The 16,535-nt window shown below is 35.4% G+C and overlaps 6 protein-coding genes and 1 pseudogene across 7 annotated transcripts; 3 read left to right on the top strand and 4 right to left on the bottom strand.

Moving 5' to 3' along the window:
- Positions 1 to 1,237: 1,237 nt before the first annotated feature.
- C06H5.14 (FIP (Fungus-Induced Protein) Related) lies at positions 1,238 to 1,438 on the bottom strand (the record flags this gene model as incomplete). Its single annotated transcript, NM_001276993.3, has 1 exon — positions 1,238 to 1,438. The coding sequence occupies one exon, from the start codon at positions 1,436 to 1,438 to the stop codon at positions 1,238 to 1,240; it is 201 nt and encodes a 66-aa protein (NP_001263922.1).
- Positions 1,439 to 3,660: 2,222 nt separating this feature from the next.
- fbxa-157 (F-box domain-containing protein) lies at positions 3,661 to 5,764 on the bottom strand. The gene is made up of 5 exons (NM_075109.5): positions 5,732 to 5,764; positions 5,424 to 5,630; positions 5,292 to 5,378; positions 4,606 to 5,242; positions 3,661 to 3,899 (listed from the first exon to the last, which is right to left on the bottom strand). The coding sequence occupies exons 1-5, from the start codon at positions 5,737 to 5,739 to the stop codon at positions 3,690 to 3,692; spliced, it is 1,149 nt and encodes a 382-aa protein (NP_507510.2). The 5' UTR covers positions 5,740 to 5,764; the 3' UTR covers positions 3,661 to 3,689.
- Positions 5,765 to 7,820: 2,056 nt separating this feature from the next.
- Positions 7,821 to 8,021, top strand: C06H5.13 (FIP (Fungus-Induced Protein) Related; the record flags this gene model as incomplete). The annotated part of the gene is made up of 1 exon (NM_001276992.3): positions 7,821 to 8,021. The coding sequence occupies one exon, from the start codon at positions 7,821 to 7,823 to the stop codon at positions 8,019 to 8,021; it is 201 nt and encodes a 66-aa protein (NP_001263921.1).
- A 759-nt stretch (positions 8,022 to 8,780) lies between these two features.
- On the top strand, positions 8,781 to 10,337 carry fbxa-156 (F-box domain-containing protein). The gene is made up of 5 exons (NM_171558.9): positions 8,781 to 8,813; positions 8,926 to 9,132; positions 9,178 to 9,264; positions 9,314 to 9,950; positions 9,995 to 10,337. Exons 1-5 carry the CDS (start codon positions 8,806 to 8,808, stop codon positions 10,193 to 10,195), a joined length of 1,140 nt encoding a protein of 379 aa, NP_741646.1. The 5' UTR covers positions 8,781 to 8,805; the 3' UTR covers positions 10,196 to 10,337.
- Positions 10,338 to 10,581: 244 nt separating this feature from the next.
- C06H5.12 (FIP (Fungus-Induced Protein) Related) lies at positions 10,582 to 10,782 on the bottom strand (the record flags this gene model as incomplete). Its single annotated transcript, NM_001276991.1, has 1 exon — positions 10,582 to 10,782. One exon carries the CDS (start codon positions 10,780 to 10,782, stop codon positions 10,582 to 10,584), a length of 201 nt encoding a protein of 66 aa, NP_001263920.1.
- Positions 10,783 to 11,507: 725 nt separating this feature from the next.
- On the top strand, positions 11,508 to 11,684 carry C06H5.11 (Holin; the record flags this gene model as incomplete). Its single annotated transcript, NM_001269830.1, has 2 exons — positions 11,508 to 11,525; positions 11,571 to 11,684. The coding sequence occupies 2 exons, from the start codon at positions 11,508 to 11,510 to the stop codon at positions 11,682 to 11,684; spliced, it is 132 nt and encodes a 43-aa protein (NP_001256759.1).
- Positions 11,685 to 12,860: 1,176 nt separating this feature from the next.
- C06H5.9 lies at positions 12,861 to 13,141 on the bottom strand (annotated as a pseudogene). The gene is made up of 2 exons: positions 13,052 to 13,141; positions 12,861 to 13,004 (listed from the first exon to the last, which is right to left on the bottom strand). Coding segments are annotated over exons 1-2 (234 nt in total).
- Positions 13,142 to 16,535: the final 3,394 nt, after the last annotated feature.

Raw genomic sequence — 16,535 nt, 5'->3', positions numbered from 1 at the left:
TCAAAATTTTCCGAAATTCTAATCATGGTGCATCGATAAAAAACAGAACATGTTTTTTTAATTAGTTTGTTGTATAAATTGTCCATTTAAAATTGCTTCTACATTTTTACAACACCCTTTTATGATGAAAAACCAATAAAAAATTTATTGAAATTTAATAAAAACCTGTAAAAATCAATAATTTTCTTAAAACTCAGACATGGTGCATTGTTAAAAGTTTATAAAAATTGGTCAAAATCAATAAAAGTCATTAGAAATCAATAGACTGAATCATGGTGCATCGACAGCAAAATTTCCTGAAACCTGAAAATTGAAACGTTTGCAAAACTCCAAATAACTTTTTCTCTTGAATTTTTGAAAAAAAATCCGAATTTTTTATTTCAATCGACGCAGAATTCCACGCTGAACATTTTCCCAGTTGACAGTTTTTTGATATCTCTAACCGTTCAGGAGATATACGCATTTAAAGTTCCAGGCGTCGAAACACTGTGGGAGGAGGAGAGACGTAGACGAGGAGGCTGCCTGCACTCTCCCCCTCAGCCACACTCTCTCGCCGCTAGAACTTTGAAGCCGTGTATCTCTGCAAGGAGTTGAGCTATCAAAAAACTTCCAACTATGAAAATGTGCAGAATTTTTAGATGAACATTTTGTAAGTTACAAACATTTTTATAGCTCTTTAGATTATATAAATAAACTAGATTTAAATTAAGAAAGTGCAAAATTTGGAGAATCAAACATCGAATTGGGATTGTTTTTAAAATTTAAAATTTCTATTTGTCAAGTTTAACTGATCTAATCTATGCGGAAGTATAATTTGAATCACCAAGTCGAAAAACGTTTCAGGTAACAAGAAATGTATTCCACGTGGAAAACTAGACATGACCAACAGGAGACTACTGGAATTCTAAAAATAGAAATGTCCATCAGAAACCAGTTTCTAAATTAGTTCGTACGATGCCAATTTGTATAAGATTTTTTTAAAGTAAAAATTGCTGAGATTTTTAGAAAACTATGTAAATGAGAAGTCTTTTGAATTTTTTTCGTTTTTTGATTTTAGAAAAAATCGAAAAACCAACATCGTTGTTGTAACGAATCCATGTGTCATTTTTTCTTCCAGCCTGTCTGTAATGATTTTGCTACAATAATTATTCGGATTTGAGAAAAAGAAAGGAGACGAATTGCCAATGTTCGATATATTTATTCCCAAAAAAATACGACAGAGTGCATCAAAAAGCTACTAATCATCTGGATCCCAACGATTTCCAACACTTTTCACAGCACCTCGAGCAGCGCCAGTGGCGCCTCCATGAGCTCCTGTTGCGTGTCCGATAATATTAGAGGCCGCATTCTGAGTGTTCTGGCAGAACCCGAAGTTTGCAACACAGGCGATGAGTACAAGAAGGTAGAAGATGAAATTCGTGTTGAATGATGTGTCCATTCTTACAGGGCTCTTTTTATATGGAACACTGACAAAAGAGGTATCCAATAAAAACATGTTATTCTGCATTTTCAGATATTCCTTTTGTATTCACTGTTTTCAAAATACAACAATACTTCAAAAACATCAGATATTAAATAAATTGTAATACATATAGACTGATGATTGTACAATAAAGCATGAATGAATGATGGAAAACATTCTGACAAGATTGTGAGTTAGTGAAATTAAAGATATACACAATAAAAAATATCAGGTTGTCCCATAAGTTTTTGTACTATTTTTTTTTTGAAAAAAATTTATTTCTCTCAAGCGACAAGTAGTACTATTCACACAAGTATTCACCATTAGTGTCCACCACTTGTTGCCATTTACTAGGTAACATCATGATGCCACGGGAGAAGAAATCCGGCGAACGCGATGAGAAGAAAGTGGAGAGTTCAGTTTTGAGATGCTCTTCGTCGTCGAATTGCTTGTCGCGCATGTAGTCACTGAGAGACAAGAACAAATGGTAGTCGGTTGGTGCAAGATCTGGAGAATATGGTGGATGCGGTAAAACAGTCCAACCAAGATCTTGCAGCTTTTGGAAAGTCTTCTTGGCGACATGAGGCCTAGCATTATCGTGAAGAAAATATAGTTTTTCATATTTTCCGTTGGTCTTTTCTGCAACTCGGTCCAATTGGGCACAATAGTAATCAGCAGTGATAGTTTTATTAGTTGGCAACAATTCCCAGTGCACGGGTCCTTGAACACCCCACCAGACACAGATCATAATCTTTTTTGGGTGAAGATCAGGCTTTGGCGTCGGTATTCCTTTCTCACCGATCGGAAGCCATTGACGTTTTCTGGAATGGTTAACATAGAGCACCCACTTCTCATCTCCAGTAACCAGATTGTTCAGCCAATCGAACTTTCAACGAAAAGTTAGAAGTTGAGTACAAACGTTGACCCGAGTGAGCTTCTGTGATGCCGAAAGTTCATGAGGCACCCAAATTCCAAGTTTTGAAGTAAAACCAAGGCGACCCAAGTGACGTGCAATTGTGCTATGACAACACTCAAGCTTCTCTTCCATTTCACGAAGACTAAGACGAGGCTCTTCCTCCACCAGCTTCACTAGGTCTTCTTCATTTAACTCTACCGGTCGCCCAGAACGTTCTATTTCTTCGAGACTGAAGTCGCCGTTCTTGAACTTTTGAAACCAACTCTTTGCTGTATTATAAGAGAGTGCTCCCTCACCCATCGCACCGCATATGTTTCGTTCCGCTTCCATTGCTGAATGACCAAGACGAAATTCATAAAGAAGAAGCAATCTAACGTCTCGACGTTCAAGTTTGATGATTGTCATCGTGGCAAAGTAGAAATGGATGAAATGAATCTTTTCTGAAAGGGGACGACCCGACCTTGACACGACCTACGATGAAAAAATTTTAAAACTTTCTAGAAGTTTTGGAAAAATATTTGAAAAAAAGTACAAAAACTTATGGGACAACCTGATAACTTGCCTGATTTGAATCTGTAAAGGCTAAAGGTATAAGGATAAAGACTAATAAAGGCTATAAAGTGTTATAACAAGAGCATTCATTATTTCGTTACAACCAAGGGTGCCGGTAGGGCTTGCATGGACGATACCAGCGGTTTCAGTGCCTGACGCCTGCCTTCAACCTGCCCGACTCACGCCACGTCCACGCCTTATTCCTATTTCTTATTTTTGATTGATTTTTCATGTTTTTTGAGTAATTTTACTGGAAATTTAATGAAAAATTCAAGATAAATGCAAATTTTCTATTAAAAAGCGGGCGCTAAAATCTAAATCTTTGAAATAGATTATTTCAGGCTCAACGTCGTTGAAAAACGTGCTATCTCTGTTTTCAATTATTTTTAGTGAACAATCTACATTTATCTTAAATTTTTCATGTAATTTCCAGTAAAATTACTCAAAAAAAACATGAAAAATCAATCAAAAATAAGAAAAATGAATAAATAGAAGTTAAAATAATGCAAGCACGCTCCTTCGAACATCGACTATTGGCGGTAGTTGAAATGGGAATTTGATGAAATTCGAGATTTTTTCAATTTTCAAAAAATCATATAAAATTTAGAATAGTTTTTTGAATTTTTTTTACTATGATATTTGGTCATTGTAGTACCATAGGTATTTTTTATAGCAATTTCTCCACTGGCGCTACTCCACCTTTAACAAAGAAAGGGATTTGTAGAGAATAAAAACTTTATTATCCGAATATTTACGAATTCAATGTTGCGAGGCAATTCTCTTCTTGATACTGAAACCATCAGGATGAAAAGCAATGTCGAATGTTTCATTTCTAGATTTATAAACAATTGATCCAGTTGAACCACTTGGAGGTGAGCGTGGCTTAAAAACTCTAACGAGCAGTGTCGCATCAAATTTCACTCTTTCACAAGTAAAATATTCAAACTTGGTGGATTTTAGAAGAATCTCCTGAAAGTTTATACTATAAAATTTAAGGTAGTGTAGTCGAATTTTTTTATTGCTTTATTAGACTTAAAATTGTCTGCAAACACCGAATTTATTAATGAAATTTCTTGAAAACTTCTCTAAAAAAAGTTATGGCGGCTCAAAAAATGACCCCTAAAATTAGTTAAAATTTGAATTTTGACAGACTTGTCAATGTCGCAGCGGCTGGATTATTTTAAATATTTTTAATTTTTTTACAAAATCTCGCCGTCCATCGACTTTAAAGTACCTAAAAGAAGTTAAAAACGCAAGATAATTATACCCAAAATGTGACGGTGATTTCAAAAAAAAAAATTCTCCAGCCACTGCGACATTGAGAAGTCGGTTAAATTTCACATTTTGACTAATTTCAGGCCATTTTTTGAGCCTCCATAACTTTTTTTAGAATTTTCAAGAAGTTTCATTATGAAATTCGGTGTTTTCATACTATGTTGAGCCTAATAAAGCAATAAAAAATTCGACTACACCTCTCGCACCACGTTGCGCAAATTAACGTTGAACAACTACGGTGTGCAGACATATATCCACACTACGCAAACACCGGAGTTCACGCCAATATGCACAGAGCGGCGACGGCAAAAGCCGGCCGGCGCGACGCGCCGACGTGAGGCGCCGACGCCGCGCCGCTCTCAAACGGAAGCCCTACATTAATGTATCGTAGGAAACTCACATCTCGAAGCTTGATCATATCACCTCTTGGGAAAGCTTCCTCAGAAAAGTCAAAGTTCAGTGATTGGAAGTGAGCAAGATGCTTGACGATAAGTGAATAATGTGGAACAGGAGACAATGTCAGAGTCTTTGCTTGTTTCCATTGTTCAAGGCGCACCAGACGTTTTATGGAATTTTCATCGGATTCGCTACTTTTAATTGTCAAGTCCTCTAAAATTTCAGTATTGAAGTGTTCTAGAATTTCAGCAATTTGAACAGAAGGAAGCCAATTGATCAATACTGATTTTGTCGTCAAGACTCCAACTGATTGAAGTACATTTTTAAGAGCATCAAATAAAATGAGCCCTTCGTCCTTAACTCCATTAACGTAGAAATAATCCAGATTTAATCCTCTGCACTTCAAAAGTCTTGATGCATCATTCATAGCAACCTCCAATGGCCGTTTGTTCTTAACAAGAAGCTCCCGTTCTTCATAAGTCACAAGGCAGTCATCATCGTCCAATTCATAGGTCACAAGGTTATCGTTCATATACAAAGAAACGTTATTTTCTTCTTGAAAAATATGAAATTTCTTCAAGTTAGAACGTTGATAATCGATTATAGATTTAAAACTACAACAAACCGCACCTGCAGTAAACCTGAAAACAATTTGTATTTACAAAACAAAACTATGCAATCAATTTATACCGATCAATTGGGTTCAGTTTATCCAGAATCATTGTTTGAAGGTAGTTCGTAACAGATTTCCATTCTTTCCTCTCTGATGAATAAAATCTGTAATAGTTACTCTCATACTTCATTGATTGAAAAAACACGAACCTATCATATGAGTCCAAGTTCAGACTTCCATTTGAAAGTCCCATATACCAATATTCAAAATGGAGGTATTCCATGAACTGCTCACCAAATGCCTTGCACATTGCTTCGTATGCATCGAGAACTGGAATTTCTTGAAGAAGTTGGAATAGGATACAGATTCGCAGTGCTCGTGAGTCCGTGACGATGCATTTAACTTTACGATCGATTCTGAAATTGAAGTTATACTTTTCATTGGAGAATACAAAGTTCGTCTTTTTTCCATCTCAGATTTTGATTGAAATTAAAGTTGGATAAAATGAAAAACTTACTGATCCATTGAGACTGAACCGCTCGAATTTTCCCTGAAAATTTCTTCATCATGGCCGATGTTAAAAATTACCAGGAACGTTTTGACAACAAAAAATAAATTCGTGATTTCATGGGCGGTGAAGAGTTTTTTCACGAAAAATTAGACTTTCTCAAGTTTTCATAAAAGGTTTTTTTTTTTCGAAATCGAGAGAATCAATAAACTAGCTAAAAATTGACAACAGTGAGAAGAGAAGAGAAAATTTCAAAAATTGAGGTAATTTTTTAGGAAAAAATATTGAGGAAAATTGGGCAATGATTTAATGCTCTGAGCAATTGGAAAAAGTTGGTGAAAGTTGGTGGAGAAGTGAGCAAAGTTATTTGGAAAGTGGACGAAATCTAATGGCAGTTAGAAAATGGTTACAGTTGGTTGAAAAGAGGCCACGGGTTTACGAGCGTAGTTTTCCTCCGATTGTTATCAGTATTCCTCATAAAAATGTGTGAAAGGAAGTGAATAGAGCATTTTATGGTTTGAGATGGGCTCATGTGACTCATGGTTTACTACTATTTCTAGTGAAAAAATAGAGTGAAAAAATAACAATTTCTTTATTTTTTGGCCACTCGTTCACTAGAAAATAGAAAATAACGAAATAATCTCATTAAAACCTGTAAAATTGAAACTTTCACCCACAGCGCAAGATGTACAGAAACGCGAAGTTTAGCAAGCGCGCTCTAATAAATATTTGGATTAGAGGAGAGCGTGTCACTCTGTAATATAATAATCTTTTTTAAAAGAAAGAAGGCAAATTCACAATGTTCGATATATTTATTCCCAAAATAACAACATGATTTATTGAATTACTTAGGATGTGAATCCTCCTCCAGGAATAGTTTGTCGATCTGATCCAGCAATGAATCCACCAAATCCTGCTTTTTATCAGATGATGAAAACACCTGGTCCGATGTGCTTTCGAATCTATCCTTAACTTCGTTAAGCAATTCCGTCAAGTAACGAGTTTGATCGTCGATACTCACAACTCTCCCAGTGTTCTGGCAAAACCCAAAGTTAGCAACACAGGCGATAAGTACAAGAAGGTAGAAGATGAAATTCGCGTTGAATGATGTGTCCATTCTTACAGGGCTCTTTTTATATGGAACACTGACAAAAGAGGTATCCAATAAAAACATTTTATTCTGGATTTTCAGACATTCCTTTTGTAATAGTTGTTTTCAGTATACAACAATACTTCACAAATATCAGATATTAAATTTATCCAACAATTGTAATATACATATACAATAAAAAGCATGAATGAATTGTTGAAAACATTCTGAGTGAGTGAAATTGAAGATATGCAAGCTAATATGTAACTTATCTGACATGACCATGTGAAGTAGGCTATTAAAGGTAAAACATCAATGTTCAGAGGTATCGTTACAAGTATTTTTCAATTCAATTGTTGGATAAATTTAATATCTGATATTTATGAAGTATTGATGTATTCTGAAAACAGATAATACAAAAGGTATATCTGAAAATGCAGAATAAAATGTCTTTATTGGATACCTCTTTTGTCAGTGTTCCATATAAAAAGAGCCCTGTAAGAATGGAATAGTCACAATTCATTCAACACGAATTTCATCTTCTACCTTCTTGCCCTCATCGCTTGTGTTGCTAACTTGGGATGCTCATTGGAGGTTCCAGTTCCAGAAGTTCCAGATGTTGGAGCCGTTGAAAGTTTCTGTATTCTTAGTGGTTACAAAAATACAGTGACGGTTCCAGACTGAGCAAGTGCAAGTGGATGCTGTGTTGCAAGTGGTGACTGGGCTTTTGGCAACTGTTCTTCAACTTGTGACATCATTGACTTCCTCAGTTGGATCAGTTCCTGGAACCTGACAAAAGAGATATCCAATAAAAACATGTATTACAAACATATTTTTGTAACTAACTGGTGGATAAATTCGAAAATTGTTATTTTGATGTTTTTGAAGTATTGTTGTATTCTGAAAACAGATAATACAAAAGGTATCATATATCTGAAAATGCAGAATAACATGTTTTTATTGGATACCTCTTTTGTCAGTGTTCCATATAAAAAGAGCCCTGTAAGAATGGACACATCATTCAACACGAATTTCATCTTCTACCTTCTTGTACTTATCGCCTGTGTTGCAAACTTCGGGTTCTGCCAGAACACTCAGAATGCGGCCTCTAATATTATCGGACACGCAACAGGAGCTCATGGAGGCGCCACTGGCGCTGCTCGAGGTGCTGTGAAAAGTGTTGGAAATCGTTGGGATCCAGATGATTAGTAGCTTTTTGATGCACTCTGTCGTATTTTTTGGGAATAAATATATCGAACGTTGGGAATTCGTCTACTTTCTTTTATATAAATTATTATGTTACATAGTGACACGCTCTCCTCAAATCCGAATAACTATTAGAGCGCGCTTGCTAAACTTCGCGTTTCTGTGTGTAAAATTTTCAAAATTTCCAGGTTCTTGGTGGATTATTTTGCTGTTTTCTATCAAAATTATTTGTTGAGAAGGATCAGACGATTCGAAAATAAGTAAAATTTAACGATTTAAAATGAAGACATTTTTTACTCTACTTTTCACGAGAAACAATGTGGTAAACCATGAGTCACATGAGCCCATCTCATCGACGAAACCATAAAATGCTCTATTTACTTCCTTTCACACATTTTTATGGGGAATACTGATAACAGCTTCAATTTTTGAAATTTTCTCTTCTCACTGTTGTCAATTTCAAGCTAGTTTATTGATTTCTGTCGAAAAAGAGACAGATTTTAATGATTAATTTTGTTGTTTAGTAGCAAATTTTAAGTTATAATGAAACTTTTGGAAATTATAGGCATTTCGAGAAAAATACCTTGTATGAAAATTTGAGAAAGTCAAATTTTATGTGGAAAAACTCTTCATCGCCCATGAAAGTACGCATTGATTTATTTGTTACTATGCCTGTTATTTGTCACTATGTTCCTGGTCGTGTCGTATTTTCTTTACCTTGATTTCCTTGTTAACAAAAAGAAGTAATTAAAAAGTTTGCAGGGAAAAATCGAGCAGTTCAGCATCAATGGACCAGTAAGTTTTTTTTTTCATTTTATCGAACTGCAATTTCAAACAAATTATGACAATGAGATGGAAAAAAGACGAACTTTGTATTCTCCAATGAAAAGTATAACTTCAATTTCAGAATCGATCGTAAAGTTAAATGCATCGTCACGGACTCACGAGCACTGCGAATCTGTATCCTATTCCAACTTCTTCAAGAAATTCCAGTTCTCGATGCATACGAAGCAATGTGCAAGGCATTTGGTGAGCAGTTCATGGAATACCTCCATTTTGAATATTGGTATATGGGACTTTCAAATGGAAGTCTGAACTTGGACTCATATGATAGGTTCGTGTTTTTTCAATCAATGAAGTATGAGAGTAACTATTACAGATTTTATTCATCAGAGAGGAAAGAATGGAAATCTGTTACGAACTACCTTCAAACAATGATTCTGGATAAACTGAACCCAATTGATCGGTATAAATTGATTGCATAGTTTTGTTTTGTAAATACAAATTGTTTTCAGGTTTACTGCAGGTGCGGTTTGTTGTAGTTTTAAATCTATAATCGATTATCAACGTTCTAACTTGAAGAAATTTCATATTTTTCAAGAAGAAAATAACGTTTCTTTGTATATGAACGATAACCTTGTGACCTATGAATTGGACGATGATGACTGCCTTGTGACTTATGAAGAACGGGAGCTTCTTGTTAAGAACAAACGGCCATTGGAGGTTGCTATGAATGATGCATCAAGACTTTTGAAGTGCAGAGGATTAAATCTGGATTATTTCTACGTTAATGGAGTTAAGGACGAAGGGCTCATTTTATTTGATGCTCTTAAAAATGTACTTCAATCAGTTGGAGTCTTGACGACAAAATCAGTATTGATCAATTGGCTTCCTTCTGTTCAAATTGCTGAAATTCTAGAACACTTCAATACTGAAATTTTAGAGGACTTGACAATTAAAAGTAGCGAATCCGATGAAAATTCCATAAAACGTCTGGTGCGCCTTGAACAATGGAAACAAGCAAAGACTCTGACATTGTCTCCTGTTCCACATTATTCACTTATCGTCAAGCATCTTGCTCACTTCCAATCACTGAACTTTGACTTTTCTGAGGAAGCTTTCTCAGAAAATGATATCACCAGGCTTCGAGATGTGAGTTTACTATGATATGTGAATTTTATAGCATAAACTTTCAGGAGGTTGTTCTGGAATCAACCAAGTTTGAATATTTTACTTGCGAAAGAGTGCAATTTGATGCAACACATCTCCTTAGAGTTTTTGATTCACACTCCGCTCTAAATAGTTTGTCTGGATCAATTGTTTATAAATCTAGAAATGTAACATTCGACATTGCTTATCAACCGGATGGTTTCAGTATCAAGAAGAGAATCGACTAGCAACATCGAACTTGTGAATATTAGTATAATAATGTGTTAATCCTCTATGAAACTGTTTCACATATCTTAAATTATTTACTATATATGAAGCGCGCGTCGTTTTGTCAGTATATGTACAGTTTATGTACGTTTTCAATTGAATTGAATGCTTGCCAAATGTTGCAATTGGGTGAAGAACTGACGGAGCAAATGTGTCAAGCTGATACGTGAAGATTCTCCAGAGGCACATCAGTAGTAGGGGAAAACTATGAAACTGGCATTATATTCGGATTTATAGAGAGCGTGTCACTCTTTAGTATAATAATCTTTAAAAAATAAAACAGATGAATTCCCAATGTTCGATATATTTATTCCCAAAAAATACGACAGAGTGCATCAAAAAGCTACTAATCATCTGGATCCCAACGATTTCCAACACTTTTCACAGCACCTCGAGCAGCTCCAGTGGCGCCTCCATGAGCTCCTGCTGCGTGTCCAATAATATTAGAGGCCGCACCCTGGATGTTCTGGCAGAAGCCAAAGTTTGCAGCACAGGCGATAAGTACAAGAAGGTAGAAGATGAAATTCGTGTTGAATGATGTGTCCATTCTTACAGGGCTCTTTTTATATGGAACACTGACAAAAGAGGTATCCAATAAAAACATGTTATTCTGCATTTTCAGATATTTCTTTTGTATTCACTGTTTTCAAAATACAACAATACTTTAAAAACATCCAAAATATCAGATATTATTAAATTCATCCATAAATTGTGATTTGGAAAATACTTGTAACAATACCTCTAAACATTGATGCTTTAGCGTAACCAGTTGAAATAAGCATTCTGAGTTGACTAAAATGAAAGGGCTATATGATTACAGACAATTCATCTGACATGAATCTCTGAAGGATATATCAATCAAGACAGCCTGAAAGCAATTAGTCGAATGATTTTGTGACAAACTATGTAGCTTTATATTTTGTCTGTATGTATTGCTACGATTACTACTTTATGATGACTACAAGTTCAATACTATGAGTGTTAATGCTAGTGTTTTTGCCATTTACAATTGATCAATACATTTAATATCTGATGTTTTTAAAGTATTGTTGTATTTTGAAAACAGTGAATACAAAAGGAATATCTGAAAATGCAGAATAACATGTTTTTATTGGATACCTCTTTTGTCAGTGTTCCATATAAAAAGAGCCCTGTAAGAATGGAATAGTCACAATTCATTCAACACGAATTTCATCTTCTACCTTCTTGCCCTCATCGCTTGTGTTGCTAACTTGGGATGCTCATTGGAGGTTCCAGTTCCAGAAGTTCCAGATGTTGGAGCCGTTGAAAGTTTCTGTATTCTTAGTGGTTACAAAAATACAGTGACGGTTCCAGACTGAGCAAGTGCAAGTGGATGCTGTGTTGCAAGTGGTGACTGGGCTTTTGGCAACTGTTCTTCAACTTGTGACATCATTGACTTCCTCAGTTGGATCAGTTCCTGGAACCTGACAAAAGAGATATCCAATAAAAACATGTATTACAAACATATTTTTGTAACTAACTGGTGGATAAATTCGAAAATTGTTATTTTGATGTTTTTGAAGTATTGTTGTATTCTGAAAACAGATAATACAAAAGGTATCATATATCTGAAAATGCAGAATAACATGTTTTTATTGGATACCTCTTTTGTCAGTGTTCCATATAAAAAGAGCCCTGTAAGAATGGACACATCATTCAACACGAATTTCATCTTCTACCTTCTTGTACTTATTGCCTGTGTTGCAAACTTCGGGTTCTGCCAGAACACTCAGAATGCGGCCTCTAATATTATCGGACACGCAACAGGAGCTCATGGAGGCGAATCAGTAAAGGAAAATCAAAAACATATTTGGTTTTTTGTCTGTCTAGAAAATCGAAAAAAGTTCTATCAGACTTTGAATTTTTTTTCAATTCCAGTGTATATTAAGGTGCGTAATAAGTTTTGTTTTATAGACAAGTGTTTAAAATGAAAGTGGTTTATCCATCAAAACAAAAATCCAAATTCCCATCGCACAAATATCAGAAACAACAGAATTATTTGAGGACCTCTCCTTTAACACTTTCTGGAATTCCTTTGTAACCTCCTGTGAGCTTCTCCAGTGTGTCTTTCAATGATTCCAATGATGTTCCATAGTCATAAAAATCAGTAAGTTTTGATGCAACATACGTGACTACCTGATTAAAAAAATCTAAAAATTGATCATCAAGACAGCAAAACTTACATGTGGGGAATTATATTCAGAGCTCTGAGAGAATCCAAAACTTGGAGTCCAAGCGACGAGGACAAGAAGGTAGAAAATGAAATTCATGTTGACTGATGTGTCCATTGTTACAGGGCTCTTTTTATATGGTACACTGACAAAAGAGGTATTCAATAAAAACATGTTATTCTGGATTTTCAGATATTCCCTTTGTAATATATGTTTTCAAAATACAACAATAACTGATCATATGACCACGAAAAAAAATACATTTCACAAAAAACAGAAATATTCAGATAGTATGTGAAACATGAATTGCGATTTGTGACCGTATCACCCACTGTGTAAATTAATAAGAACACTAGGAAGTGTAATTTTCCAAAAGTATGATGCATATGTATTGTGAAATATCAAGCACTTTATTTCATGATCCAACTTCCCACTATTTTTCAAAACATGTTATTCTTGGACGATAAAACATGTAATTATCGTACCACCAGTATTTTTCAGTAACGAACGGCTTCATGACATCACTATTAGAAACTGGTGGGTTGCGGCATTTCCCGACAATAGACTGACCTGGGAACTGCAGAAATCGACATTGAAAAGTTATCTGAAACCGTGTACCCTTACGGATATTGGATCGCTTTCATAGCTAAACACCACGAGCTCACCGCTACCCGCACAAGTGTAAGCGTATTCGCAAGTCTCTGGATTAATTGTTTCTCGTGAACGTTGGGAATTCGTCTATTTTCTTTTCAAAGATTACTATATATTAAAACACTTTTTTCTGATGGAAAATCGATGAAAATCGATTAAAATTTAATGAAAATCAGTTAAAACCCATAAAAATCAATACTTTCCCTAAAACTCAGACATGGTGCATCGACCAAAAAAGCGAAAACACTTTTTTGAAGAATTTTCCGGAGTAAATTTTCCATCCAAAATTCCTTCCCTCATCTTTTGATTTTTTCATTTTCATTTTCAAAAAATGTTTTATAGTGAAAAATCGCAAAGTTTTTGACAAAAAATATGGGGTTTTTTAACAGAAATTTGGCTTTTCTCTCGAAGTTTCCATCTCAAAATATTGAAAAATTAGCCATTAAACGTCGAATTTCTCTAGGTTTTCCCGAGTTTTAGAGAAAAATGCATTAATTTCCGATCTACAGAATTCATACAGAGCTGTGGCGACGGGCATTTTTTGTTCAGGAGAGCAACGTCTGCAAGGAATAAAACTTGAAGGCGGTGTTACGTTTTTATGGAATGTTTTGGTTGAAAAACTAAGAAATTTTGAATTTACAGCTATTGCCGGATTCACTAATGAATTTTAATTTTTAAATGTAATATGACTAAGAACTTCCGTTCAACACATTCCGGTCGAGCAGTGGGATTCTTGACTAAAGCTTAATGCTGTCTAATCAACTAACTTATGAAGCTTCACCAAACAGGTTTTATATTACACAAGAAAACACCAATTTAGAAAGTTTTCTGCACTCGATCAATGCTCAAAACTACGAATCAATAACCCCCTCTCACTACATTTAATCTATTTATTTGCGTTGTCATCAATAAATAACAAATTTGTTATCATCATATCATATGTTCGGCATACTTTCGAACAAGAACCTATTTCAATGTATTACAACTCATTAAAATGTCAGAAATCACCCAAAACTTCTTCTTATCAGGTTGAACCGGTCTGCAAGTTTATGCGAAACACAATTTTGTGCTCTTTTTTCCGTATTTTCTAGGTTTTTTTGTTGCTTCTAACTGGAAATTTGTCTGGAGAATATTCTGTAATTTATTGTGCAAATCGTTGTCAAAACACTTATTGAACAATTTTATTGCCCTGTGTGCTTATCTTTAACATTTCAACAAGGAAGTTTTTGAAATTCATGTTGTCTCAACATAATCGAAGAAATTTCGAGTTTAAAGCCGACTTTTTGGGCTAAAATACGTAAAATCGGCAAATTGCCGGTTTGCCGATTTACCGGAAAATTTCATTTTCGGTAAATTGCCGATTTGCCGGAAAAGTTCAATTTCGGCAAATTGCCGGTTTGTCGATTTGCCGATTTTCAGGAAATTTTGGATTTCGGCAATTTGCCGATTTTCCAGAATTTTCATTTTCGGCAAATTGCCGATTAGCCGGAAATTTTCATTTTCGGCAAATTGCCGATTAGCCGGAAATTTTCAATTCCGGTAAATTGCCGGTTTGCCGACTTGCCGGAAATGTTCAATTGCGGCAAATTGCCGGTTTGCCGATTTGCCGGAAAACTTCATTTTTGGCAATTTGCCGATTAGCCGGAAATTTTCACTTCCGGCAAATTGCCGGTTTGCCGACTTGCCGGAAATGTTCAATTGCGGCAAATTGCCGGTTTGCCGATTTGCCGGAAAACTTCATTTTTGGCAATTTGCCGGTTCGCCGGCTTTCCGGAAATGTTCAATTGCGGGAAATCGCCGGTTTGCCGATTTGCCGGAAAATTTTAATTCCAGCAAATTGCCGGTTTGCCGATTTGCCCGAAATGTTCAATTACGGCAGTTTGCCGGTTTTCCGATTTGTCGGGTATCAGACTTGCCGGAAATGTTTATATGGATTTTTTATGAGACGGAAACACTTAAAACTGCGCCATTTTGAATTTTTTTCGTTTTTTCTACATATTTTCATAGAATTTGCTTAAATAGATGTAGAAACATTTATAGGATGCGTTTAGGTTCTCCATTTAAAATTGAAATTCTGAAATTTCCAAAAAAAAAAGAAGTGCGAAACCACAAATTGCCGAAAAATTTCAGCAAAGTGCCGATTTGCCGGAAATTTTCAATTCCGGCAATTTTCCAACTTGCCGAAAAACATCGTTTGCCGCCCACCCCTGATTAAACTGTTCCACGTGGTGTCCCATTTCGGTTTGATCTACGTTGATGTACAAAAAATGCGGGAGAAGAGACGCAGAGTTCTCAACTGATTTCGTATGGTTAAGAGCGTGCTGACGTCACATTTTTTGGGCAAAAAATCCCGCATTTTTTGTAGATCAAACATTGATGGGACAGCATGCCACCACGTGCTGTTAGAGAAAGTTATGAAGTTGTGAAGCTAAAAATTGTTCAAAGAAAATCAAAGGTTGTTTTGCAGACTTTTGCTATTCGTTTTGCTCATTTTTTATATTCTAAATCTATCTGTAATAAACACGCGTAAGTGAGCAAAATGTGTTGTCAATTTTTAGGCGATGTTGCAACTACAACAACAAGGGAAGGCTCTGAACTCGTTATCGGACTTCGTTACGCCACTATATACATTCGATAGAGAATAGTTACAGATGATCACTCCAAAAAATTTAGCTGCTTCAGAGCAGGTTCGACCAAGTTACGACACTTTGAAGATGCCGAAAAAAAAAATCATTGATGCACTCCCTTTGAAAAAAATCGAAAATTTTCACTGGAAAATTTTTTTTTCTGAAAGTTGATAAAAATAGTTGTAATCGATTTGAAATAGTAAAAAACATATATTATACAAGTTTTAGCCCATTACTCTCAAAAAACCCTTAAATTAATCTACATATCTTGAGAAAAATTCCAAAAAGTAGATGTTCATGTAGATCAATTCAAGGGTTTTTTTGATAATTATGAACTGAAACTTGTATGGTATGATTTTTCCATCATTTCCAACTATTTGAAAACATTTTATATCAACAAAATTCAAAAAAAAATTTTTTTGAATTTTTTGGAATTTTAAAAAGGGGTATTTTGGCACTTTCAAAATGTCGTAACTTGGTCGAACCTGCTCTGAAACAGCTAAATTTTTTGGAGTGATCATCTGTAACCATTCTCTATCGAATGTATATAGTGGCGTAACGAAGTCCGATAACGAGTGCAGAACCTTCCCTTGTTAGGCCTTCAAAGAAAAATCCAATTCAGGTGAATCCCTTCCACCTCCACCTTAAACACATTGACCGCTGAAGTGCCTATCACTCGTGTGTGTTATCAGACTCCGGGGAGCGTAAAACCCACAGAGTGCACGCTTCTTATCTTCGAGTGTCTAGTCGTCTGGGTTTCCTAGATCGACTTAAATCGTTTTTAGACTGACATTTATGTCAGGTTGAATGCCTGATTTTCTTTTTTTATA

The sequence above is a fragment of the Caenorhabditis elegans genome, chromosome V (genome assembly GCF_000002985.6).
Source record: "Caenorhabditis elegans chromosome V".
Classification (NCBI taxonomy): domain Eukaryota; kingdom Metazoa; phylum Nematoda; class Chromadorea; order Rhabditida; family Rhabditidae; genus Caenorhabditis; species Caenorhabditis elegans.
This window is presented reverse-complemented; position numbering and strand designations above follow the sequence as displayed.